We start from the raw sequence: 19,439 nt of genomic DNA, 5'->3' as shown, positions 1-19,439 counted from the left end.
TATTGTTGGTAAGTGCTGTCGGCCACAGTATCTGGCCTGTAAACTATGCTCACTGACTCTTCGTTGATTAAATGGATGACTTTTTGGAGGTGGAGAGAAGGACTTTCCTGGAAGGGACAGAAAGAGCTGCGCATGGTGCATATTGGGAGGATGTGTGAGTCAGTTTGACCGGAGCAGGAGGTGGGGGTGAAGGGAGTGTGGAACAGAACGAGACAGCTCCATTAGTAAAGAAGCATGAGAATGAGCTGTTGCCCAGAACACTGAGGGGAAGTTTTGTTATATGGAACTAGAAGTTATCGAAATAGTTTCCAGACTAAGATAGGGAAGGGAAGAATCGTTTTTTTTTGAGTACCTAGTATACTAGACACTGATAGATTCATTATTAGTTATCTTTGTTAATTCTTATAAGGAGCTCTGGTGGCACAGTGGTTAAGCGCTCAGTTGCTAACTGGAAGGTTGGTGGTTTGAGCCCACCATCCACTCTGCAGGAGAAAGATGTGGCAGTCTGCTTCCGTAAAGATTTCAGCCTTGGAAACCCTATGGGGCAGTTCTACCTAATCCTACAGGGTCACTGAGTCAGAAGCTACTCGGGGGCACTGGGTTAATTCTAATAGCCCCACGTGTTATTTTGCAAATGAAGAGAATGAGGCTTAGAGAGGTTAGATAATTTCTCCAGCATTACACTTGGCTTATTCAGGGACCATAGCACAGTGTCTGGAACATAAACCAAAACCTGTTGCTGTCGAGTTGATTCTGACTCACAGCGACCCTGTAGGACAGAGTAGAACTGCCCCAGAGAGTTTCCAAGGAGCGCCTCGGGGCTTTGAGCTGCTGACCTTTTGGTTAGCAGCCGTAGCTCTCAACCACTATGCCAGCAGGGTTTCCACACAGTAGGCACTTATTTTGAACTCAACGTATTTTCCTTTAGAAATAATACTTGACATGAAAGTTGGGCTCCCAGACCAGCCTGTTCCATGATATACATGAAGGTGAGTATCAGCTCATTCACTTATGCAATAAACTTTTATTTAGCACTGCCAGGTGCTGTATACATGTACAAGTAGGACATAGCCCTTGCTTTCAGTTAAAGTCTAGTAGGAGTGACAGACAGGCAAACAGACCATTATACTACTGGCTGGTAAGTGCTATGGTCAAGGTGTGCTAGATGCATTGGGAGCCCAGAAGAGGGGTACTTCACTTGAACTGGGGAGTCAGGGAGCCTTCTGAAAGGAGCTGATACCTGAACTGAGTCCTGAAAGCTGAGTAGGAGACCCCAAGGCAGAGAGGTAAGGGAACCTTTCTTGTTGGAGGGACAGACCTGCAAAAGGTACAGAGACAAGAGAAAGCTGATTGGTTGAAGTGAAGATCGCAAGGGGATTGGTGAACAGAGGTCAGAGTCCAATCTGGTGGCTAGTGTGGCAAATACATTGGAAAGGGTTAAGAAGAAAGGCAGTGGGAAAAACTCAGTTTCCTTATCTTCATGTAAAATAAGGCTTCCCATGAGAAAATGCGTGTAGATTTAAAATATGGGATGCCAGAAATATATTACTCCTTTTCTCTGCAGTAGGAGAGGAGATAATCCCTGCCCTTTTTTCCTCTACTTTCTGGGCTAAGAGCAATGGGAATGAGAACAGTCTTAGATCGAAGCTACTGGTGGAGACTTGAGCTGGGACAGAGACTTTTCACTTAAGAGAGGGGATGAAGGGTACTGGGAAAAGACAGGTGGAGGGAGAGGAGCTTGAACAGGGATCCTGGGATAAGGAGTGTGATGGTTGAATCATGTAGTAAAGGGCAAGGAGAATGGGTGCTCCAGTGTGTTGGAGCATGAAAAACTTTGAGGGTTCTAGCTTTCTGCAGGTATGAACCAAGGCACCTTTTGCCTCACTAGTATATTAAAAAAAAAAACGTATATTAGGTACCAAGTAATCTCCCTACCTGTACCATTTCTTTTATTCAACTGGCACCAATGATGACCTCCCTATTTCTTTTCCCTTTCCACTGCCACCACCTGTTGCTTCCAACCTTATTACCTTAGTGGACCACTATAAAATAGGAGATAGGTTTACAGCTTGTCTCCCTACACTTGTCTGTAATGTAAACATAACAACTCTTTGGAGTTGAGTTTTTGCTGCTAATAATATTAGGGACTCAGAATAAAAAGGTTCCCTTCCAGCTCTTTTTCTGCTGAGTCCCTCTAGGGAAAGAAAAACTACATGTACCGGTAGATGCTTATCACAAAGCTACTAAAGTATGATTCAAGTGGATTTTAGCTAAACTCAGAGTATCCTGGACATTGTATCGTGGAAAAGGAGGAGGCCCCACGAAAATACCCAGAGTCCCTCAACCCCAAAGAGGTTTTTTTCCTTTGCCTTTCCTTTCTTTTTCTAACTGCCAACTCTCACAGCAGATCCTACTACAGTATGATGTGTTAGGCAGAGTGAGTATGGAATGGTGCCAGGCAGCAGCTGGCTGAGGGAGAAAGAAGAAAATTCTAAGCAATAGTATTGGGGAAAGGTCCTGTAGTCACTGGACTGCCGATCTTACCTCTCTGAGTATATATATTCCCACCTGTGTACAAGCTGGGTTCGTGGTTTCAGTAACTACCAGCGAGTAGGATCTTCTTTTCTGGTTGTACTTGTGTAACAGTTTCTCTCATTAAGAGAAATTTTCCCAGTCTTGGTGCTGAGTTGTATTTTTTCTGTTTCCTTTTTTTTTTTTTTTTTTGAAGTACCTATATTTAGTAAGATTGCTAATAAATAGTGAAGTGTTCAAAGTAGGGAATAAAAAAAGAGGAACCTGAGACCCATGAAAAATTAAGCCCTTGAATAGTTGAAAATTATGGTGTTTGTTCCTACCAGTTTAATATATTTTTTAGAATTGAATACACATATTTAGAGACTGCCATTGTAAATTTCTGTTTAAAAAGTCTATGATTTTTGAAACATGTCAAGGAAGAACAATTGCAGTAGTCCTTATGGGTTACAGTTGTGTGAATTTGACATAAGGCATTAATAGCAAAGGGATTTTTGGTTTCTGTCCGTGTGTGTGTGTGTGTTTTCCCTGCAACTTTCTTGAGCTAAAAAACTTAGCTTATAATTCTTAATTGGAATCTTAAAGGAAAGTGTTTAAGCATCACAAATTGACAAACTCATTGGTGTTTATTTGGGTTTAGAACTGGAAGCCTTGAAACAGCGTTTCTGGAAGCATGCTCGTCCAACAGTCAAACCTCGGGCCAGTCATACGGTGAATGTGAATGTCATCGTGAAAGACGTGGGCATGGATGGAAAGGAAGAGCTAAAGGCAGATGTGGTGCCTGTGACTCTGGCAGCTGAGAAGCTGGATGGAGCAAGCCACACCAAGCCAGGTATTCGAGTCCACAGTTTTTTGCGTTTTGCTTTGTACTTTGACAGGTCTTTTTGGCTACTGAAAACCTTAAGGTAAAAAGTTACAAAACCTTTTTCTTTGAAACTTTGGAAATTGGATTGTAATACGTCTTGCATGATTCACGTGTAACGCTGCCTCGAGGTGTAGGGTGGGCAAGATGGCTTTATTTATTAAAATAACATTTGTGTTACTATAAAAAGCAATATATATCCATTACAGAAAATACATAGAAAGAATAAAAAACATCCACAGCCCTCTACCAGAGACAACTGCTATTATCATTTTCTCATATCTGTTCTTTTAAACTCTCTTCTTTGCTTATATGTTTGTGTATATTTTTTTTAAACTAAAATACGGTCATACCATGTACACTGCTTTGTAACCTGCTTTTTCTAATACAATGTATTAGGGACAGGTCTGTTGTCCCCTGTCTCCCTAACACCAAAAATATAAGTAATATATTACATAGAAAAAAATTAAAACACTGGAAAAGAGGGTATAAAATGAGAAATTAGTCTTCCCAAAAGTAACTGTTAATAATTTCTTGTGTGTTCTTCTAAGGCAATTTACATGCATATACCTGTGTGTATGTGTGTGTGTTAGTGCGTGACACTGACCACATCCTCTCTGACAGGTACTGCACTAGGTGCCTTAAGTACAATACCTCACTGAACCCTCACAACCCTCTGAGGTAGATAGTATTAGTTTCCTTAATTTGTATATGCAGAAACTGATAGAGCCTTTCAGCAACTTGGTTGTGTATACATAGCTAGTGAGTGGTAGAACCAGAACACAGAACTCCAGAGATCAGACACTTAAAAACCTCACTGTATTGCTTTTGACTTTTTTCAATATCTGTGTAATGTTCCATTGTGTGGCTATGGAATGACTTATTTAATCACGCTCCTATTGATGGACATCTTGTTTGTTCCAGTTTTTGGCTGTTTCATACAGCGTTGCATCCTAGTTCCTATATACTGGTATACCTGGATAGAAAATTCCTTGCGTGCAATCATTGAATCAAATTTTGATATGTATCATGAAATTGTCCTTCAAAAAGTTGTACCAATATTATAGTCTAAATCCCAGTTTGTAAATGTTCTTGTTTCCTCTTGTCAGTAATGTACATTATTAAATCTTCTAATTTTGGCCAAACTAATATATGGAAGATGGTATCTCATTATTTTGATTTGTATTTCTTTAATTAGAAGTGAGGTTAAGCATTTTTTTCCTTTATTTATTAATATGTATTTATTTTTCTGTGAACTACTAGTTCATATCTTTGTCCCTTTTACTCTTGAGTTGTTTCTCTTTCTTTAATGTAGATAAAATTTATCAATGTTTTCCTTCATGGCTTCTGAGCCAGAGACTTTTGAAGACTCTACTCCATTATTTCTGCCCCTTGTTACAATAATTTTATAATCTTTGAGTAGTATATTATCCCAGGATGTAGGACATTAATTATAGGAGTTCTCTTTTAAACTTCAATTAATAATAATCCCCATTTGTTGAAATAATAAAAGCCAAGAGTAGTAAAGTCTCTAATTTTTAGGGGTGGATGTGACCGGAATCCTCTGGAGTTGCCCAAAATGCATATTTACGTTATTGTAGGATGTAGTCTGAATTACGTCTAACGCATTTCTACATATTCTTGTCCAGGTGAAAAGCTTCAAGTGCTGAAAGCTAAACTGCAAGAAGCAATGAAACTCCGAAGACTTGAGGAGCGTCAAAAGCGCCAAGCGTTATTTAAATTAGATAATGAAGATGGATTTGAGGAAGAGGAGGAGGAGGAGGAAGAAGAAGAAATGACAGATGAATCTGAGGAAGATGGAGAAGAGAGGGTGGAGGAAGAAGAAGAATTAGAGGAAGAGGAGAAGGAAGTGGAAGAGGAGGAAGAAGGCAATCAGGAGGTCTCTGGCAATTGTGTAACTTAGTTACCTTTTTAATATCTGCTCCCAAGTATGATGAATAGGGAAAAAGAAAGTCAGATTTGAATAAAAGTAAACATATTCAATTGTATAAAAGATTTAACGGGTGGAGATGATGTGCCTAAATCTTAGCACAATCAGTTCTGTTAGCACTATCAAACACCTAAAGTTCCTGGAGCCATAGCCTTGACTTCTACCTGTTAGTTTACATATTTTAATATAATGCTAATATTGGAATGGCTTTGTATTGATAGGGACTTTTAGCTTTGTCTATTTATATTTCTCTCCTCAGAATAAAAAGCAGTCTTAAATTTGACCAGGTTTAGGTTTGGAAAAAATTCTTCGGCAGAGACCTTCCTGAGTTAATTTCATTCTACATTTATGAGAATATTTGTTGAAGAGTCTCTTGCTCTTGTTCCATAGTACTGTTCTCCACCTAGGGAAGATAGGTGATAGGATTGGTAGGTACGAGAAAAAAAGAAAAGCTTTCTTGTTTGGATACTGGGGTCACTTGAATGGGGTAGTTAATATTTAACCCTGGGTAGAGGAAGAAGAAAGCAATGTCTGAGCTGGGCAACACATTACAGTCTGGTTGGTTTGAGGTCAGTAATCCTACTGCAATCTCAGGCTAATCATTTAATCTCTTATTGCTTCAATAAAATGATAATCCTGTCTTCCTTTATAATCTTGTAGCACTATCGGGAGGGTAAAAGGTAAAATAAGTATAAGAGAGCTCTAGAAGTGATATGGAAAATTATGTTGATGATAATGGTCAGAAACTTCCTTCATGCTTAGCTTTTCAGATTTAAGATGTGACCTGTGATCAAACATATATTTCAGGTTAACATTGTGTTTACTTTAAAAGTTTTTGACTTGAAAATTATTTTGTTTTTGGTGGCGTAATTGGTAAAGATTGCAGAATTCCTCCTTAATAGTGAAGAAACAGAAACGAAAGATGAGAAAGAAATGGATAAAGAAAACAATGATGGCAGTAGTGAAAGTGGCAAGTCAGTTGGCATTCTCTCTGTGCCCAAGCCTCTCTCATCAGATTCTACCTTACTTCTATTTAAGGACAACTCTTCTAAGATGGGGTAAGTGAATTTTCTCTAAGGAAGTGTAAGATTCCCTTGAACTGGCTAGAAGCAGGAGCAGATACTCAAATACTTTACTTTCTTATTTTGTAGTTACTTTGCTTCTGAAGAAAAGTCAGAAACAGATGAAAACTCAAGCAAAAGACCCAGCAAACTGGGTGAGTAGTGACTCTTATGTAGAACTTGAGTATTTTCTGGTTCTCCAGCTTTGATACTTGAGGACTCTGAGTTTCCATTTTTTGAATCCTGGTGATGTTCCAGTCTTATCCGAGGCAATGATTGGAATTTAAGAATTAGAGAAAATTTCTTGGACCATTTTTCAAAAACTTACATGAAGTTTCTTTATAGTTGATCACGGGCACATAGTAGGTCCTTCGTGAGTGTGTGCTGATTGAGCAAACCATGAAATATTTCAGTCACTTGTAGATCAAAGGAAGATAAGTGATTGACTGGATAGTGGAGAAGGTAATCAATGGCATTAGGCAGATTAGAGAAAGAAGGAACTTTCAGGCGTCATTTAGCTCAGAGTGATAAACCCTGACTGTATAATGCTATCTTAGTACTATAATTTATCTTTAATGTTTTAGAACATATAAGTTAAGGGGTTTTTGCCTGTGAGTTTTACCTGACAGTTTCATTATCAACTCTTTTTTCCTAGACAAATCCACCTCATTTTTGGAATCACTCACTTGAAAATTATTTCTCTCTCTTTAGATGAAGATGATTCATGCTCATTGCTGACAAAAGAGAGTAGCCACAATAGCAGCTTTGAGTTTATTTGTTCCACGATTCCATCCTATCAGCCTTGCAACAGACAAGTAGGCCGTGGTGCCAGTTTCTTCCCTACAGCAGGAGGATTCAGATCTCCTTCCCCTGGGCTATTTCGAGCCAGTTTGGTCAGCTCAGCTTCTAAGGTAAGATGGTAATGGTTTTCTGATCTCCTCCTCATTTTGCTTCCCACATTGCTATATAAAGTGTGTCCAAGCCAACCAACTCCCACCACAGTGGCACAGAGCTTATATATGTTCAGTCTAAAAAAATCCACCCGCTTTGTGTACTAAAAACGAGCTTCATCCAGTGCTCTTATTTTCTTGGAGGTATTTGTCTTTATGCTGCTCTTGGCTATGCATTGTCCTCCTCAACTGCAGTTGCCTGAGAGTAGATTAAATATTGCAAATAGCAACTTTTGTTGTTGTCATGACAATGAATGACATTTGTAAAATGTTTTGTTTTTGTTTTGTTTTGTTTTGGTGCCAGAGTTCAGGGAAGCTGTCTGAGCCTTCACTTCCCATAGAGGATTCCCAGGATCTGTATAACGCCTCCCCAGAGCCTAAGACACTTTTCCTAGGAGCAGGAGACTTCCAGTTCTGTTTAGAAGATGATACTCAGAGCCAACTGTTGGATGCAGATGGGTAGGTAGTTTTATGTTTCTGTGGGTGGGAACGGTGCTGGGTACTGCTTAATTTTGGTTAAAAATAAAATGAGCTTCTGCCACTCCATCTGTGCTTTCTCTTCTGAGAAAGAGAAGGTGTACAGACGATTAGTAATACATTCTACAAATTTGAACAGTCTCCAGAAAATAAAATGTAAATAGCACTTGCTGGCATCCTGATCTTTCGATCTCTGCCTTATTTGAAATGCATAGATCTTGTATTGTAAATGCATTAAATTTCCCTGTATCCATCCTACTATGTTACGACTGTTGGTATGGCCAAGAGTTATCAGACCTGTGGCACACTGTATGACATAACACCGAGTCCTACTCCAGCATCATCTGAAGCCAGAAACGATCCTTTACCTGTTACATAGCAGTTATCCTTTTACTAACTCACCCCTTCCTGCCCCCAACATGTTAGATTATCACAAGCCTAAAGTTTGAATCTTTAATTTTCTAGTTTGGGATTCAGCTTCTGATTTTGGTGTTGTAAATGAGTTCAGAGTTCTCCCCGACTACTCTGCTTGCCTGGAGAAGTTCTCACACTATTCACGGTGCTTTCGTAGGTTCTTAAATGTTAGGAACCACAGGAATCAGTACCAAGCTTTGAAACCTCGACTGCCATTGGCCAGTATGGATGAGAATGCTATGGACGCTAACATGGATGAGCTGTTGGATTTGTGTACCGGAAAGTTCACATCCCAGGCGGAGAAACCTCTACCTAGTAAGAATGACAAAAAAGAGAACATGGAGGAGCTTCTGAATCTTTGTTCAGGAAAATTCACTTCTCAGGGTAAATATCTAAGAGAACACCAGGCTTACCACAGCTAAATACCTTAAGTCAGTGTCCTGAGAAGAAGCCCTTTACCCTCAGGTGAAAAGCTCTCAGAAAACAGATGGGATCTGCATGTAGGTGGAATTCACTGCCTAGCTCCCTGACAGAACTCTCCCTTTCTTAGGGTAATAAAGTGTCAACTTAAGACTGCTTTAGCTTTGGCCATGTGATTTGTCATTTATGGATAATATATCTATAAAGGAAACCCTGATGGCGTAGTTGTTAGGTGCTACAGCTGCTAACCAAAGGGTCAGCAGTTCAAATCTGCCAGCCGCTCCTTGGAAACTCTATCGGGTGGTTCTACTCTGTCCTATAGGGTCGCTATGAGTCGGAATCGACTCGACAGCACTGGTTTTTTTTGGTTTATATCTAGAAAGCTTAGCATAGTACCTGGTGCAGAGTAAATTTCATATAAATGCTAACTTATTTTCTCTACCTGTGCTCCATGCCCACACCTGCTAGAATGCAAACGCTATGAGGGCTGGCATCTTTGTTTTGCTCACTACTCTTTTCATGGTGCCTGGCACATAATACTAAGTAAGAATTTGTTAAGTGAATGGATGGTGGGCTCTTTCTGGCAAGCTTACTTTAGAACTGTATTGAGCTGGCACACCTTTAGATGGCTGGAAAAGAGGTGAAAGCTGTCATTCCTTGGTGACAGATCTTTCCTTGTGCTGTAGAATCCTCCACTCTGGCTCCATCAGAGTTAAATAAGCAGGAGAAGGAGAGCAGCACAGGTGATCCAATGGAAGAAGCACTTGCTCTTTGCTCAGGCTCCTTCCCAACTGACAGGTGAGTCTCAGGGATTGATGGGACCTTGGGAGGATCCAATCTTCTAATAAAATTCTGGGATCAGGTTCTCTGGGCTTACCGATAATCGGTCATCTTAGGGGCTTCATACCCTGTCTGAGAGTCTTGCAGGAGGTTTGAGCCACATATTTGCATAGTAAGGAAATTATAAAACTTTCATTTCGTTGGTGAAGAACAGAGTGAAAAAAGGCAAGATACCATGTTGTAGTTTCTTGAAGAGATTATTGGTACTAACAAAATATTTTAAATTCTAAATGCAGAACAAAATTCTAACTCACAAAAAAAGACCAGACGTACTGGCCTGACAAAGACTAGAGATACCCTGAGAGTATGGCCCTCGGACACCCTTTTAGCTCAGTAATGAAGTCATTCCGGAGGTTCACCCTTCAGCCAAAGAATTGACAGGCCCATAAAACAAAACAAGAGTAAAGGGGCACACCAGCCCAGGGGTAAGGACTTGAAGGCAGAAGGAGACATGAAAGCTGTAATAAGGAACCCAAGGTTGAGAAGGGAGAGTGTTGACATGTCGTGTGGGGTAGGTAACCAATGTCATAAAACAAAATGTGTACTAATTGTTTAATGAACAACTGGCTTGTTCTGTAAACCTTCATCTAAAGTATACTAATAAAAAAATAATTTTTTTTTTTTTAATTCTCAACTCAGCTGGCTGCTTATGGTTTGCTTTTAACAACTTATTGATTTTTTGGTTTGTATTATAGGGAAGAAGAAGGTGAAGAGGAGGAATTTGGAGACTTTCAACTTGTCCCAGATGATAATGAGTTTGATAGTGACGAGGCGAGTATGAAAGGAACAAAGTAATCATAACTGAACTCCGTGTATTGCTGCCCTCAGCTTTTTTTCTTGTCTAAGTTCTTGAAAATTCTAGGTTTGGCATCTTATCAGAAACAATTTGCTAGAATAAGGCTTTTGGACAGAAGTTTATAAATCCTGTTTCAGCTTAAGCCAGATTTTATTATGCTTAACTTTGCATGTAATGCTGATTTTACAGGACGAACACAGTGACCACAGTGACTCTGGTAATGAAGATCTGGTACTGGAAGACCATGAAGATGATGATGAAGAAGAGCTCCAAAAGCAGTCAGAGAAGTTGAAAAGGCAAATGTAAGTGTGGTATACATTTTATTCAGTTGCTAGAAAGTTCTCCTAATAGTTAATTTTTACGTAAATTGGCTGGGCCTACTTCTGCTTTTTGTGGTTAACACAAGTTAAACAAAACCCTTCTTCCACATGATATCCCTTGAATATTTGAAGATGATGGTCATGTCCATCTTCACTACCATCTTCATGAAGTGGCTTCTACACTAAACATCTGTAATTCCTTTGGCTGTTTTGGACATGACATTGCTTCCAGACCGCTTATGTCCTGGATGTTCTCTTTATTCTCATGTGTGGTCTGACTACTCCCAAGTGTGGTGGTACAGCTGTAGCCCTTGTTCTGGATGCATGCTACCTTATTATGAAACTGAAGATTGTAGGAGCTGGGTCACACTCTAGATCCCAAGGGTCTACTAACCAAAAAAAACCCCAACCCATTGCTGTCCAGTCAATTGCGACTCATAGCAACCCTATAGGGCAAAGTAGAACTGCCCCATAGGGTTTCCAAGGAGCGTCTGGTGGATTCAAACTGCCAACCGTTCGGTCAGCAGCCGAGCTGTTAACCGCTGTACCACCAGAACTCCAAAAGGTCTACTCCAAACCGAACTGAACCCATTGCCGTCGAGTCAAGTAAATTCCAACTCATAGCGACCCTATAGGACAGAGTAGAACTGTCCTGTAGGGTTTCCAAGGAGCACCTGGTACATTTGAACCTTTTGGTTAGCAGCCATAGCTGTTAACCACTATGCACCAGGGTAAATTCCTGGGTCTTTTTGCATATGAATTGCTGTCATTCCAGGTCTCTCTTGTCCTGGTCTTGAGCAAATGCCCCTTTATATTTTTAGTGTTTTGTTGTTGCTCTTATCATGAAAGTACAGTATTTATTTTAGCAAATTAAAAAGAAGAAAGAAAGATATAAATAAAAAAATTATCCAACTCCATTGTCAAGAATATATCTGTGAAAGTGTTGATGGTGATCATTTCCTCTTAATTTTTTTTGTGCATATACGTCTGTCTGCACTGAGATCATAATGTATATACAGTTTTTTATGTACAATTTTGCGTCTTGCTTTTTCCCACTTAACATATTCATAAGCGTTTTTCCGTGCTCTAAAAACCTTTATAAAGACAATTTTATTGGTATTCACTGTTACATTGTGTGTGAATGGCTTTTGTAAGCTATATTTAGGACATTATATTGATCCCTATTAGATCTATATTGCTGTTTTAGCCCATTGTTCCATTCTATTAAGATCAGTTTTTGGTTCTAATTTGTCACCTGTCAAATTAACTTTCATACAGCTTTGGGTCATTCATAGATTTTTCTAAGGCAGTAGTTCTTAAATCTTATTTAACTGCAGAGCTCTTTGTTCAAATGAAATCTTATGAAGAATGACAGCTATAAGTCGAACTGCTCAGAGTGGGGGTGGGTGAAAAGATTAGGAACCTTAATAGCTAGTAGTCCCTGAGGGAATTCCGCAGAGACCCTAGAATTTAGACAAGCTCAGCTAAAAAAATAATTAATAACAAGTTTTTTAAAAATAAAAATCAGGCTTCAAAAAGCTACCAGACTCCTGCCTTTCATGACTGTAGATAATAGGACTTTGAATGCAGGGTGACAATTGCCAAATCTGTTCTCAATGGGAGCTAAAGTCGGAAAAAGTAACTAGGAGTGGTTTTGATTACCAAGAACTCTGAGCCTCAGTCATGCCTCTGACTTGGGGGTCAAGATTTGTTGGCCAGTGATGCAGAAAAATGAACAAATCTGTCTTGGAGGAAGTACAGCCAGAGTGCTTCTTAGAAGCAAGGATGGCAAGACTTTCTTGCTTACTTTGGACATGTCATCAGGAAAGACCAATTGCTAGAAAAGGACATCATGTGTGATAAAATAGAAGCTAAGGAAAACCCTCTATGAGATGGACTGACACAGTGGCTTCAGCAGTGGGCTCAAACATATCAATAATTGTAAGGATGGCACAGGACTGGCCGTGTTTTGTTCTGTTATACATAAGGTTGCCGTGAGTTATAGCCAACTCAGCAGCAATGCAACAACGAAGAATAGTCAGTCTGTCACCTTTTTATTCTATACTATCTGTAGTCTGTCTCCTAAAGCTGACGTGCTTAAATGCAAGACAAAATTGTTTGAACATTCCAGCAGATACATCCTAATTGTATAGAGGGGGTTTTAAGAGGTTCTTCCTTTAGAGTCACTGAACCTAGGTTGAATCCTGGCCTTGGTACCTTCTAGCTGTGTGACCTCGGGCACGTTATTTAATCTCTCTGAACCTCAGTTTCATCAATGGTAAAATGAAGAGAATAGTAGTACCCAAAAACCCCAGTTATTGTCCAGTTGACTTCAACTCACGGTGGCCCCATGTGTGTCAGAGTAGGCCTGAGCTCCCCATGGGGTTCTCAGCGGCTGATTTTTCAGAAGCGTATCACCTGGACTTTCTTCCACGGTATGTCTGGATGGTCTCAGACCTCTAACTTTCTGGCCAGCAGCCGAGTGCACCAACTGTTGGCACCATCCAGGGACTCCATAGTGGTTTCCACTCCTGAAATAATGCCCATAAAGCACAGTTCTTGGCACATAGTATGCATTAAATGATATTCTTTTTAGTATTATTAAAATGTATTATTATGAATTTAAGCTTATTGTTGCTACTAGAGTTGGTTCTGTATTTTTATTGTTTTCATATTCTGTGGGTATATATATTCATTGTTGCCTTTTCTAATCTTCAAAATTGCTTTCTAGGAGATTGAAGAAATATTTGGAAGACGAGGCAGAGGTATCAGGGAGTGACGTGGGAAGTGAAGACGAGTATGATGGGGATGATATTGATGAATATGAAGAGGATGTAATTGATGAAGCACTTCCTTCTGATGAGGAACTGCAGAATCAAATCAAGAAAATACACATGTCAGTATCCCAGCAAGTCCTTCTGAGGAGTGGTCTGCATCTTAAGGCAGGCCCTATAACCAGCCAGGGTAGTTGGTTTTGAACACCTTATTTTTCCTGTTGTAGGAAAACCATGTTGGATGATGATAAGCGACAGCTGCGTTTGTACCAAGAGAGGTACCTAGCTGATGGGGATCTGCACAGTGATGGTCCTGGGCGAATGAGGAAATTCCGATGGAAAAACATAGGTATCTTTGATTGTTGGTTTAGAAGCAGATGGTTATAATGTACATGTGTACTTGTTTGTTCAGTCTAAGGTGGCAACTGGAAATCAAAACTATAGCAGGCAGTGGCAGAGGGCCTGGAAGTAAAGTAAACTACTTTAGGGGAAAGGGCCCAGTTGAGGAAGGGACCCAGTTGCCTAGTCTATCACGATAATTTCACAATCTTAGGCAGCGTATTGCTGTCCCTTTTAATCTTTGAAGTTTTCTTATGTGCTTTGAGATGAGGTTACAATGAGCCATTCTCATCATGTTTGTTTGCAAGGTTGCAAACAAAGGTTGCAACTTTAGTGGATTGGAAAAGTATATGTCACTATATGAGAAATAATAAGGGTTCGTTTTGTGCCTGTCCAGGCACCCTCTCCAGCGGGGATTACACAGTGCTGATAGCCTTAACTCTCTGCTTTAGATGATGCTTCCCAGATGGACTTATTCCACAGAGACTCTGATGATGATCACGTTGAAGAACAGTTTGATGAGACAGAAGCCAGATGGAGAAAGGAGCGAATTGAACGAGAGCAGTGGCTTCGGGACCAGGTAGGAAGTCTACAAGAAAAGGCCTATTCAACACTTGAGACTATGTGGGCAACTGCTGTCTGGTGGCGAGATGAGAAGGCAGAGGGGACAGAAGCTGGTTGAATGGATTTGGGGAATACAGGGTGGAGAGGAGGAATGTGCTGTCTCATTAGGAGGAGGGCAGCTGGGAGTGCATAGCTAGGTGTGTATAACTTTTTGTATGAGAGACTGACTTAATTTGTAAACTTTCACCTAAAGCACAATAAATTAAACAAAAAGAAAATGCCTATTCTGACCCTAGTCAGTTGAGGAAAGGACCCAGTTGCCTAGTCTGTCATGATAATTTCAAAATCTTCAGCAATATATTGCTGTTGTTTTTAATCCTTGAAGTTTTCTTATGTGCTTTGAGATAAGGTTACAATGAGTAGTTTTCTTCATGTTTGTTTGTCCAAAATATTTTTTCCCCTAAAGTAGCAAAAGGTTGCAAAAAAGAACAAATGATACCCCAGCTACCCTAGCTTCACAGCCCAGCCTATGCTGTTTGGGGGAGCTGTAGATTTTTTTTTTAATTCTGTATGGTTTTTATTTTCAGGCACAGCAGGGGAAAATTGCAGTGGAAGAAGAAGAAGAAATTGGAGAAGACAGTCAGTTTATGATGCTGGCCAAGAAAGTTACAGCCAAAGCACTTCAAAAGACTGGTGCGCTCCCAGTCCTCCTCAGGGTGTAGCCCCTGGATTGTTAGTGGTGGAGAGTTGGGGGTGACTCCAGCCTTCAGGGACTTTTGGAGCTTAGTCATAGGCCCTGTCTTAACACTGTCTTAAAGAGGTGCCACAGAGTAGGGGAGAGACAGTGTTCTTGGATCTTAGTATATTGGTCATTAGAGGTTGTACTTGTGAGTATACATACAGCTGGTTTCGCTTTATGTTCTAAGGCAACTCAGAGTGGTGAATTCTGGCCTAGGATTATATACCTGACTCCAGGGCTGAAGCTTTTAAACACTACTCCACTCTTACCAAAAAACCAAACCCATTGCCGTTGAGTTGATTCTGACTCATAGCAACCCCATAGGACATAGTAGAACTGCCCCATAGGCTTTCCAAGGAGTGCCTGGTGGATTCAAACCGCCAAGCTTTAGGTTAGCAGGCATAGCTCTTAACCACTATGCCACCAGGGTTTCCACTCTTACCACCCCTGTTTTCTTTTTTAATTTTTACTGTTAATAATTAGTTGATCAGTTCAACTTAGTTGTCTGTCTTCTTGGAGCCACTCATTATAGTTTGAGAGTCACCATTATAAAAAAAATCAGAGTTCTTATGGCTTTAGTTTATTGGTTAGAAGGCATCTTAGCTTGTTTAGATTTAAAAGTAATTATACCTGGATAGTGCCCGGCTACCATTACTGAACATTTTGATCAAAGATTCTGGAGAAGCATCTTGATCGAAACGGGCGAAATGCAGAACAGAATTTATATTCTCATGGACTCCAGACTTTTTAGAACCATGGAGGCTGAATGAACCCCTGAAACTATTGTCCTGAGATAATCTTTAAACCTTAAACCAAAAAATATCCCTTGAAGTCTTCTTAAAACCAAACAGTACTTTTGCATAACTAGTAAAGAATGTCTGCCTTAAGCTATCTATATGGGATCAAATTGACAACAGCAACTCGAAAAATTAGATAGGAAACTTAGGGGGCAGTGAGTTTATGTTAATGGAGGAGGAACAACTCAGAAAGAGGGTGAGAATGGTTGCACAACTCAAAGAATATAATCAGTGTCACTGAATTGTATATGTAGAAATTGTTGAATTGGAGTATGTTCGGTGTGTATTTTCAACAAAAACAACAAAAATAAAATATTAAAAAATAATTTTTTAAAAAGTAATTATACCCAACTTTGCTCAGACAAACCTCTCTCTCTTTTCTCTCCAGCCAGTCGTACTGTGGTTGTTCAGGAATCAAAATCTTTACTCAGAAGCCCTTTTGAAGCCATCAAACCAGGAAGTACCCACCAGGTTGGCTGAAGATCTTGTTAGCCTGATGTCATGGTCTGCAGGTTATAAATGCTCAGGCCAGGCTAAGCGAATCTCTCTGCTATTGGGGAGGAGGGTGAAACATAAGTAGATATCAGAGAAGGATAGGAATGTGTCCTTGCAATACATGGGAGGTACCAAGGATGGACTGGCTTTTCATTATTTAGCACTTGGGGGTTTGATACCAAATGACTCTTCTTTCCTCAGCTAAAGACAGGCTCCTTGCTCAATCAGCCCAAAGCTGTGCTTCAGAAACTGGCTGCCCTCTCTGACCTCAACCCTACTGCTCCCCGAAACTCAAGAAACTTTGTCTTCCATACACTTTCTCCTGTCAAAGCTGAGGCAGCAAAGGAATCTTCTAAGCCTCAGGTAGGGAATTTGAGAATTGATTGGGTAGCTTCCCAAACCATAACTGATTTTTTAAATTAAAAAAAAAAAAATTCTGGCTTAAAGGCATATGCTGCAGTGTTGAAATCCTGCATTCCCCAACGAGGTGCCAAGGAATTACTGCTCCCAGTAGGTAATCAACATTTAAACTTGCCTGGAAAGTTTATATTTCTCTCTTCTTTTTTTTTCTGTTGCTAATTGTTTGTGATTTAACTATGCGTTGCTTAAGAGCCAATTGAAGATAAGCACTTATATGGGGCTGTTGATCTTGAGCTGGCCGTGACTCCCTCTTTGCTTTCTAGGTGAGGAGACGGGGTCCATCTTTAATCACATCTCCTTCACCAAAGCGCCTCAAAGCAGATGATAGCCCTTCAGAATTGAAGCGAAGCATTTTCAGATACTTGGAAAGCTAACACCATCAAGGACTACTGCCAGCAGCTGTGTTGAGACTGCTTCGAGAAGCTCCTAGCACTGAAGGTTAGAAGTGATGCCCACACTGATGATCCCGCCTTCCGTTATAATCGATGCATTAAGCATTACCGACAGAAATTCCAGTTCCTTCCATGGCATGGCTCTGGGTCTCTCTCCTTTCCTGGTATCGTTTTTTGCATAATTCTGCAGTGTTTACAACATTGATTCATGGGATACTTGGGTGAAACCTCACTTCCTCCATTAAACACTTGACATTTTATCTTAGCAGCTTCCTGAGTTGATACCTCTTTGTGATAGGGTTGTTGAGAGAGGAAGAGGAAGAAAGAGTGTGGCATTATAAAAAACAGTGGAAGTATCAGAATGACTCCTTCACACCTCTTAAGATCAGCACCACCATGGCCAGGAATCAGTAAGAGAGAGACTTCTTAGAAGACCCAGGAAACGATCAGAGGGACTGTTAATAGTCTTGTCCCTTCCATTTTCTTGTATGCCTTTTCTGAAGAAAAACCTATAAAAAAGGCAGTCTCAAATTTCTAGCTAATCTTTGCTGCCTTTATAATAAGGACTTAAACTGGCATTAAGTCAGTAAGACTTTTGGAGTATGACGATGAAGATAAAGGCTTACACCCAGTCCACGTCCCTATCAAGATATTCCATGGTGCAAAGATCTCTCCTGGGACTAAATTCTCAATTTGAAACACTGTTGCTCAGCGCCTCCCTTCTGGCTTGACAAGAAGAAATATAACCATTACTTAACGGTATTCCCCTGGCTTGAGTACATTGCCCTGGCCAGTCAAAGGGCATTTAAATATTTCATTTCTTAGAAGATCACCATGGAGTTTAATCAAAATATAGTTGAAGAGAGTTGCCATCGTTCCCCATTTTCCCTGAACTACGTACCATGAGGCTCTCAGAATTTTCGACAGATTGTTTTTCCCCTTCAGAACCGAGTACTGACAATGCTCTGGAAAACCATTCCATGTAAGGCTATGGCTTCAGTGTCAAGAGCTTGACTTGGGAAGCTGGATGAAATTGTGCCAGACTGGGAGATGGGGAACACCTGTTTAACTGATAAAATTAGGGTACAGCTTTTCTACAGTTTTTTTTTTATGATACTCAAGATGCTGACTTTGATAGAACTCCTATTTGTATATTTGTAATCTTGTAATGGGGAAGATGTATATAAAGATGTTTTAATGCTTATGTAGTTTTTCAATAAATGTCAATGCTTCGAAGGCAGGATTTGCTATCCAGCTTGAATGTTCATTCTTAGTCAGAACCTGTCTAATGTTGAGGAGTGTTTCCTTTTCAGGGTATGTCCCTCCCAGGGGAGCCCTCTGAGTCTAGAGTGAGAGGCACTGCAGCTGTCTCCTCACTGCCTTCTTAGACCTGAGAATTGACCAAATTAATTCACCCCAAATGGTTTGGGTTCAGTGCATGCAGGGCAAGGAGAGGAGCATTTACCTAAGTGGTAGCTATTGTTATATTCCTCGGATTGGTACTTTTTTTAGCTGACTTTGCCTGTTTTTCATTATAGCAGTGGGCTCAAGGTGAGAGTTATTGCCCCTCCCTTTGAGCTCTCTAAACAGTGCACAAGGCTAGGCAGCTCTTAACTGGGCAAACGAGAACTGGAGGGATAGATATTTTTCCCCTCTTGCTTCTCCCCATCCTTTTTTTTTTTTTTTGAAGAGATGAAGAAAAGGGTTAAAGTTGACCACTGAGAATAAGAAAATTAATGCCTAAGAAATCTGGGGAGCAAATAGTTTCTGTTCTAGGCTCCAAGGAGAAAGCACTTTCTCTGGAGAAAAAGTTGAGTCTTAAGCTGAGCTACTTTTTCTCATGTCAGTTTAGCTTCCATAAAGCAAGCTAAGCCTTGACCTTGACAGGATTAAATTGGAGAGTTGTGACCTTAGTCATATGCCCGGTACGCAAAAGCATTGAGCCGTTGGCATCAACTACATCTTAATGAGAGTGAAGCCCTGAGGCTTGTTGGTAAGGCTCCCACTAGGGCTCAGCTCCACTAGCTTAGAAATGACATACTTGGAGGAATGAGACCCCACAAGTTTGAGAGAGAGAGTGTGCTCAGTGTCATTCCTTTCACTTCCCTCTTGTTCCACCCACTGAGTGTTTACTTCATTTAAATGGGTCCCTAAACTCATCTCATTAAGTCAGTCCCCAGTTGCACAAGCCATTCTCGGGTCTCCATAAAGCAGCACTACTTTCACTGAAGCATTACAGAGGTACAAACAAGGTGCTCACAGCTCCCTGCAGGATTTCTCATCTCAACTGCTTCTT

General features: G+C 40.3%; 1 protein-coding gene across 2 annotated transcripts in view; it reads left to right on the top strand.

Annotated features, from left to right (window-relative positions):
* The window catches only part of CLSPN (claspin), a 36,239-nt gene extending 17,388 nt beyond the window's left edge, over positions 1-18,851 (top strand). The window contains exons 9-25 of one of the 2 annotated variants that reach the window (XM_049878734.1): positions 3,173-3,364; positions 5,044-5,294; positions 6,225-6,403; positions 6,497-6,561; positions 7,118-7,317; positions 7,661-7,815; positions 8,405-8,631; positions 9,354-9,465; positions 10,203-10,278; positions 10,493-10,605; positions 13,355-13,519; positions 13,625-13,746; positions 14,189-14,316; positions 14,888-14,993; positions 16,225-16,307; positions 16,533-16,694; positions 17,015-18,851. In XM_049878734.1, coding sequence (XP_049734691.1) covers positions 3,173-3,364; positions 5,044-5,294; positions 6,225-6,403; positions 6,497-6,561; positions 7,118-7,317; positions 7,661-7,815; positions 8,405-8,631; positions 9,354-9,465; positions 10,203-10,278; positions 10,493-10,605; positions 13,355-13,519; positions 13,625-13,746; positions 14,189-14,316; positions 14,888-14,993; positions 16,225-16,307; positions 16,533-16,694; positions 17,015-17,125 — 2,447 coding nt within the window. In that variant the 3' untranslated portion in view covers positions 17,126-18,851. Of the gene's footprint in view, positions 1-3,172; positions 3,365-5,043; positions 5,295-6,224; positions 6,404-6,496; positions 6,562-7,117; positions 7,318-7,660; positions 7,816-8,404; positions 8,632-9,353; positions 9,466-10,202; positions 10,279-10,492; positions 10,606-13,354; positions 13,520-13,624; positions 13,747-14,188; positions 14,317-14,887; positions 14,994-16,224; positions 16,308-16,532; positions 16,695-16,778; positions 16,991-17,014 lie in introns of those variants that run through there. The other variant, XM_049878733.1, reaches the window with a different exon arrangement.
* Positions 18,852-19,439: the final 588 nt, after the last annotated feature.

This window comes from Elephas maximus, chromosome 3 (genome assembly GCF_024166365.1).
Source record: "Elephas maximus indicus isolate mEleMax1 chromosome 3, mEleMax1 primary haplotype, whole genome shotgun sequence".
Lineage (NCBI taxonomy): Eukaryota > Metazoa > Chordata > Mammalia > Proboscidea > Elephantidae > Elephas > Elephas maximus.
The sequence above is the reverse complement of the archived record's forward strand: the minus strand, read 5'-3'. Positions and strand labels throughout refer to the sequence as shown.